Genomic DNA, 7768 nt, shown 5'->3' with positions numbered 1-7768 from the left:
ACCCTATGTACAAAAGTTCTAAACCCTGTCCTATCCTGAGCCAATCTCACTGACTCTGACACATTACCCCAGAAATGGTGTCAATCCATCTCACCTGGTGTCTTCCTCTCCTGCATTGTTCCTCCACCTTTCCAAGCATGATGTTCTTCTCCAAGGACCAGTTTCTCCTAGCCACATGCCCAAAGCATGTGAGAAGGGATTTCAAAATCCTTGCCTCCAAGGAGAAATGTGGTCTTGTCCTCTCAAAGACAGACCTTTTGTTCTCTTGGCGGTCCATGGTATGTTCAACACTTTTCTCCAACACCACAACACAAAGGCATCGATCCTTCTTTTGTCATCATTAGTCATCGTCCAGCTCTCTGATGTACAATAAGTACTCTCGATGACCATGGCCTAATCAGGTGCACTTTAGTCTCTAGACTGACATCATTACTCTCTAGCACTTTGGAGAGGTCCCTGAGAGGAGACTTTCCCAGACAATTAATCTTTTGATTTCCTGACTGCTGGTGCCAAGAGAGTTGACTGTAGAGTCAAGCAAGCTGAAATTGTTAAAAATCTCAATCTCTTTCTACCTATTGTGGTGCTACCAATTGGCCCAGTGGCGAGAATCTTTGTCTTCTTGATGTTGAACTTCAATCCATATTGAAAACTGGAGTCCTTGACTTTCTGCACTAAATGCTTCAGGTCTTCCTCAGTTTTGGCAAGCAAGGCTGTGTCATCTGCGTAACACAGGTTGTTTATGAGTCTTTCTCCAATCCTGATGCCACATTACTCCTTATAAAGTCATTAGTGGAACTAAGTAAGTTGCTTATCAGTCCAGTGCTGAGGATTTTAAAGGCCATGTCTTTTTAATGGTGAGAGAAAATCCATATTGTTATAGTCTTTTATCTTTCATATGATACTAATGATATTGTAGGATAATTTCCATATTCTGTTGGATCACCTTTCTTGGAAATGGGAGCAAATATGAATCTCTTCCAGTCAGCCAGCCAGGTAGCTGTCACCACTATTTCCTGGCACAGACTGGTAAGCACATCCAGGACTATATCTGTTAGTTGAAACATGCCAATTGGTATCCCATCTATTCCTGGGGTCTTATTTTTTGCCAATGCCTTCAGTGCAGTTTAAACCTCTTCCTTCTTTACTTCATTCCTTCTTGATCATATGATATGTCCTGAAATACCTTGGGCTTTGGGTCTTGAGACAGGACACTGATACTGTGGAAGTCAGCCCTTCAAAATCCATGTATGTAAAGATATAATGTGGATGCCAGGCCAGTATTCCCCACAATCTGATAAACCAAATAGTTGTAAAAGGGGTAAAGGTAGAATGCAACATCCCTTAATTTCATCACAGACCTAATCCTATGTAGGGGAGTTTCTTTAGGGTGTGGCCCATTATACCTTTTCCCTCATAATAGTAAAAGGAGTGAAAAGAAATAATTTCCAGGAGTGGAGTGCATCCTTTTGGATTTGGTTCCTTGTTCTAGAAAGCTCTTCAACAGTGAAGATGACTAGGACATATGAAGCTTCCCAAGAAAGCTGAAGGAAACCCTTCAGAACAAACAGGTAGAGAGATTGCCCAAGAGCTGGCATTCAAATTTGATTTCCAGTCTCTTATACAGTAAAAGAATAAATTTACTTGTTAAAGCCCTTCACTTGTGTTATCACTGCTATGTAATCACTAGATACGTAAGACAAGTGTTTATACTTTGTCCTAATGGAACCAGCTCGATTACAATGGGTTTTATTTTAGTTTTTATTACTAATCAATATGTTGCTGACCAGGGGTTGACTGCTTCTCCCACTGGCTGTTGTTGTTGTTAAATGCCATCGAGTCGCAGGCGACTCATAGTGACCCTATGAAGTAGAGTCCTCAACGCCTGGGTTCTCACAGTGGTGTTATCTGTAAATATATTACATCCGTTTTCCCCCTTCTCACCCCCCACTCCATTCCTCAAATGGGGGAAGGAGTTGTGATAAAGGTTGGAGCATTCAGTGTTTATCTCTAGAGAGGCACTGGGTTAGGGTAAGGGGAAATTATGCTCAAAGTGCTTAAGTTATCCCCTTTAAACAAATGTTAAGTTTACTCCTTTATCTGTAATCTGATGTAGAGTATGACTCAGAGTTAGAAATAGTATTAGAGGATATCCAATCCAGTCTCCTAACATACCAGGAAAATTACTTTGACAAGGTCTCTGAATTAATCATTTATTGTTGTTCTTATGTGCCATTGAGTTGGAACCAATTCATAATTGGGTTGGTCCCAGAGACTTTTTAGAGGCTGTAAATCACATGAAAGGAGAATAACTATTTCTCTCCCATGTGGCAGCTAGTGGATTAGAACTGTCTGCCTTTGTGTTGGCAGTGCAATTAATTACTCAGTAGGCAACTAACTAAGTAGCAGAATGAAAACTTAAAGTTCTGATTTGCTATCAAGGCCCTAAGAATTGATGGACTACCAATTAAGATGTTTCAATAAAAGGATAAAGTGCTAGAGGTGCTCACTAGTCTATGCCAAGAAATTTAGAAGACAACTTTATATGGCCAACTGACCAGAAAAGATCCATTTCTGTGCCCATCTCAAATAAAGGAACACCAAATGTTAAATTTTGCTGAAAGTAATGAAAAAATGGCTGGAGTAGTGCTTTGATAGGGAACATCTAGAAATTCCAGGTGGAATCAGAAGAGGCCATAGAATGACGGCTATCATTACTGATGTCTGAAGGATCTTGCCTGAAAACAGCGGATACCAGAAAGATTTTTCTATGTACGATGCAAACATTAGACTGCGGATTATAGAAATTATAGGTAACATTGCAAAGGATGAGAATTCCAGAACATTTAATTGTGCTCACATAGAAACAATTGAACTAGAAGAGTCTACATAGTTTAAAATCAGGGAAAAAGTACATCAGAGTCTCATCTTTTTATCCCATTTACTTAATATGTATGTTAAGAAATTACTTTTGAGAACATGGACTATATAAAGAACAGGCATCAGGACTGGAGGAAACCTCATAGACAACCTGTGATATGCAGATGACACAACCTTGTTTACAGATACCAAAAAAGACTTGATAAAGCTCAAAGACTGGAAATGTGCCTCCATATTTCCTTCCAAGGAAGAATGTCTATCCCTTCCTCTGGGATATACGTTTCTAATAAATAGATCTTTACTTCTTACCTTAAAAAAAAGTCAAGAAAACAAAATCCTCTGAAAACAACATGATCAAGAAAAGGCTGAAGTAGTTAAGGATTTAATTTTATTTGGATCACTATCAATACAACCCAGGGAACTGTTAATAAATGAAATTATGTATTGCATTGGGCAAGTCTTCCACATAAGATCTCTTTAAAGTGTGGAAGTGCAAGGTCTGCCTTACCTAAGCTATGGTATTTTCATGCACATTAGAGTTGGACAATGAATAAGGAAGGCTGAAGAATAGATGAAGAATATGGAACATACCAGGCATTTTCAGAAGAGCACACAACTGTGTTAGAAGAGGTGCAGCCAGAATGCTCCTTAGAAGCAAGGATGATACTTCATTTCACATGCTTTGTGAACACTATCAGGAATGGCCAGTACCTGGAGAAAGACATCACACTTAGTACAGCAGAAGGTCCATGAAAAAGAGGAGGATCCTCAGAGAAGTGGATTGACACAGTGGCAGCAACAATGAAGTCAGGCACAGCAGTGAATGTGAGGATGGCGCAGGATCCAGCAGTGTTTTGTTCTGTGTACATGTATTGGAGCCAGCCTCAGGGTACCTCACAATAGCAACATCCATTTAAGGAGCTTGTGGGGGGTGGGGTGGGGGGAAGTGGTTAAGCAACTGGTTGCTGACAGAAAGGTTTGAACTCACTGACTGGGCTGAGACAGAGGACGATGTGGTTGGTGCTGGCTTTTGCAAAGATTTTGTAAAGATGACAACTCTACGGGGCAGTTCTACTTTGTCCTAGAGGGTCACTATGGGTTGGACTTCTTTGTTGTTGTGTTAAAACCAATTTAAGAATCCATGAATGGCACAGTAAGCATTCTACTAGCCCACAGTCACATTTCAAAACTCCCAGAGGTGCCTAGGAAAACAGGACTGGCAATCTGTTTCTAAAAGGTCACAGCCTTGAAAATTCACTCACCATGAGTTGGAATAGACGCCATAGCAACTAACAACACCATCCATTTGGGTGACGGAACGTGACATATCAGTGCTTGCTAAGTATTCAACAAATAGATTGAGTGCCACCTACCTCCTTATTATATGCTAGCAACTGTATTAGGTGTTGGGAATTCAGTGAGGTGTTTGGAAGAGTAGACAAAATCTTAGCTCTTCAAAGAGATTTCATTTAAGTGCTGCCTCTCATCGTGGAAAAACCCTGGACCTCAATCAAAGGGAATCCCATTTTCTCTCTTTTTTTTCTAGTTTTTGTGCTTTCTACACAGAGAGAGGGGGGCTAATTTACTGCAGAAGCTAAAGGGAGAGGCAGAAACCTCAGTGACGCTCTCGTCCTCCCTGGCTAGGTCGGATCCCGGGCGCCGCCGTGTACCAGGTCAAGTTGGATCGTTTCGCTTCGGCCTCTCCACCTTTTGCGCTTTCTTGCGGACAACGGGAGGACAGAGAAACCGGAGCCTACTCTGCGCCATCCCTCAGGGAAAGGACGGCGAGCAGGTAAGAATCCTCCTAAGGCTGTCGCACTCTTGTCCCGCACCCGGACTAAGGGAGGGTTGGCTCCTCCAGGGCTTGGGAGTTGATGCAGCAAAACGCTCCCCCCGTGCTTCCCCACTGCACATGGCAGCCACACGCTCTCCGATGCCTGGCGGAGGCCACTGCAGCACCCCGTCCCCCCCTGCTCCCGCCCAACCCGCTCGCTCGACTCCCGAGCTTTACTGCAGCTTCCCAGCCCTCTGCTCCTTTTTCTTCTCCACTTCCTGGTTGCTATGGAGACATACGTCATTTACGTGCAGTGCGTCGCCTTGGAAACAGAGGAGCATCCGCGGCGGGCCGGGGAGACCCGCCCCTGGCGTTGCGAGCACGCTCGCGGGCGCTGCCGGTGGAGGGCTGGGTACGGTCCGGTGCCAGTGGAGGGCTGAGGGCAATCCGAAGCCAGCCCGGCTGTGGTCTCGGCCGCGACCTTAGCCCCTCTGCGAGCGCTGCCGTGACTCGGGGCTCCGGCGGGCATTCGCCGCTCGTGGCGCCCGGAGGGTGGCGCTGACACGGGCGCAGCGCCGCACGCCAGGCTGGACCCGGAGCTTTCGCGCGGGGTCTCGCCCGAGGGACGCCGCCCGGGACCCTCGCCGGCTCCTTGTCCAGCCGCTGGTCCCCAGCCTCCCTCGAGCCTGCCTGAGCCCTCCGCTCGGGACGCGTGTCTGCACGACGGCTGCTCGCCCCTCTTGGGAGCCTCCTCTTGGGGCCCCTCTTCGCCTCCTCCGGGGACCCTCTCCCCGCCCCGTCCCCACCCGGGAGGCCCGGCCGGACCTGACCCGGGGCTGCCACCACCCGCTTCAGCCATTCAATGGAGGACGGTCTGCTGGAGATCATGACTAAGGACGGCGGCGATATGCCGGCGCCTCTGGAGGTGTCCACTGTGCCGGCCGTGGGGGACGTGATCTCCGGGGAGTACAACGGCGGCATGAAGGAACTGATGGAGCACCTGAAGGCCCAGCTGCAGGCCCTGTTTGAGGACGTGAGGGCCATGCGGGGGGCCCTGGACGAGCAGGCTTCGCACATCCAGGTGCTCTCGGACGACGTGTGCGCCAACCAGCGAGCCATCGTCTCCATGTGCCAGATTATGACCACGGCGCCCCGCCAGGGCGGCCTGGGCGTGGCCGGCGGCAAGGGGAGCTTCCCCGGCGCCCCCCAAGAGCCGGACAACCCTCCGCCTGGGGCTGGGGACAGCAGCTTTAGGGATCACGACCCGGAGGACGACGACGACGAGGACGAGGAGAAGGAAGAGCCCAGCCCCGCCACACCCACTAGTCACTGTGAGCGTCCCGAGAGTCCTTGTGCTGATCTCCTTGTGGGGGACGGGTCACTTGTGGAGCCCTTCGATCTGCCCGACATTACCCTGCTGCAGCTGGAGGGCGAGGACTCCCTGTGAGGGGACTCCGGGGGCGCCTCTCCGGGCTGGCTGAGGGTTTCCCAGTGCATGACGCGAGGGGACTGAGCGACGCGATGCAGCATGCTTCACTCTGATGGCTGCTCTCGTGGGTCAGGCAGAGAGAGACTCCCGAGCAAGAACTTGGAGGGTGAAGGACTTTGGGAGCACCAAGAATGCTTTCTTTTCAAACAAGCGAGAGGTAGCCAGCTTCAGAAAGGCGAGGTTCCAGGAAAGGAAGCGCTCATCTCTGGATTCTTATTCATCCCCTCCCCTCTCCTTAACTCCTTCCCCAGCTAACAGGAGAACCCCTGACTTGTGTAAATAAAATTCTGCTTTTTCTACTCTGAAAAAAAAAAAAAAAAGGACTTCTCTAAGACTCTGACCAATAATCTCTAAAGATTTATATAGAAAATAAGGAATTGGGGTATATTGTTCTGGCAACAGGACATTTACCCTTCTGCTGAAACCCACCCAAGATACTCAGTGTTCTGCAAAAGCCTTTGCCCCTCACAGATCTTTGCGGCTGCTGATTGGTAAAGGAAGCTTGAGAGGGAACTGCAGCCCCAGGAATCTAGGTGAATGGGGTTCCAAGGGCCCCTGGGCTGGGAGGAGCTGGCTATGAATGTGCATGAAGACCTGATAGCTCAACCTCTAGGATTTTGCATGCCGAGTGGATCCTGCCTTGTCACTGACTTCATCTGGGATTGCTTTTCCACTCACTGGGGCTTAGAGAACAAAGAGCCCAGCCCACAGGCAGAGAGACTTGGGTGTTCAGCAGCGGCCCAGATTTAGGGGACGTTTGAGGGACTCTTGGGAACCGCAGTCAAAGGCTCTCTCTTCTGGCTACACCTGCTTAACTTGAGTTCCTTTTCCTGCTGATATATTCCTGCCCGCTGCCTCATAGTGTTGCCTCCATGACGTCTTGTGCGTGTATGTGTGCCCACTTGTGCAATAAGTAGTGTGTGAGCCCTGAGGGGCAGGGCTTATGGCTCTGGTGTTAGGTTTAGGGGGCTTCCAACCCTTTTGTGAGTCCCAAGCTATCATGGCAATTTCTCCTTCCCCCCCTACTTCCCCAGGGCATGGAGCATGTGGCTGTCCTGAGATTCCTTAACTGATATGCTTCCCTCCTGCCTCCTTAAGTGGTGACTTTGTGTGCCCTTCCCCCTCCTTTGTGTATCCCTTCTCTATGCTTTCCTTGGTGTTAACCTTAATAAAGAGGTGTCATCTCCCCTCCTTGCTGACTGGTCCTAGAGGGATTTCAGGGTGGGGCTTCTGGGCCCGTGCATGGACCAGAGCTTAGAGGGAACTGCAGGGATCCTATTTTCTCTTTCTTTGCCTCTAGTTCCAAGGAGTTGACCCACATTGCCTGGTCAGGGCAGTCACTGCCAACTTTGCCTGCTTTCCTTTCTGTCCTGAACCTTGACTTCCAGCTGAACAGGGAAGAAGGGGGTATGTTTTGAGACTCCCACACTAAAAAGAATTTTTAGTGATCCAGAACTCCAAGAGTGCTGGCTGAAGACTCCCTTTCAGTAATGTGTCTTACCCCTGAAGATGATTTTCATGTTGGACGTCCTAGAATGCAGGTGTGAACCTGTTCCACGGGAAGGGTTAGGGAGGGGAAACCCCCGAAGATGCAGATAAATGCTTGGTTGCTAACTAAAAGTTTGGGA

The 7768-nt window shown here is 48.2% G+C and overlaps 1 protein-coding gene across 1 annotated transcript; it reads left to right on the top strand.

Moving 5' to 3' along the window:
- The first annotated feature begins 5505 nt into the window (after positions 1 to 5505).
- LOC102844621 (chromosome unknown open reading frame, human C12orf68) lies at positions 5506 to 7321 on the top strand. The gene has a single exon (XM_006888153.1). The coding sequence runs from the start codon at positions 5514 to 5516 to the stop codon at positions 6096 to 6098; it is 585 nt and encodes a 194-aa protein (XP_006888215.1). The 5' UTR covers positions 5506 to 5513; the 3' UTR covers positions 6099 to 7321.
- Positions 7322 to 7768: the final 447 nt, after the last annotated feature.

The sequence above is a fragment of the Elephantulus edwardii genome, unplaced genomic scaffold, assembly GCF_000299155.1.
Source record: "Elephantulus edwardii isolate Elephantulus edwardi_28Jun2011 unplaced genomic scaffold, EleEdw1.0 scaffold00065, whole genome shotgun sequence".
In the NCBI taxonomy this organism is placed as follows: Eukaryota; Metazoa; Chordata; class Mammalia; order Macroscelidea; family Macroscelididae; genus Elephantulus; species Elephantulus edwardii.
This window is presented reverse-complemented; position numbering and strand designations above follow the sequence as displayed.

Excerpts from the sequence above, each read along its gene's own strand:
- LOC102844621 (XM_006888153.1), top strand. The coding sequence starts at position 5,514 with ATGGAGGACGGTCTGCTGGAGATCATGACTAAGGACGGCGGCGATATG.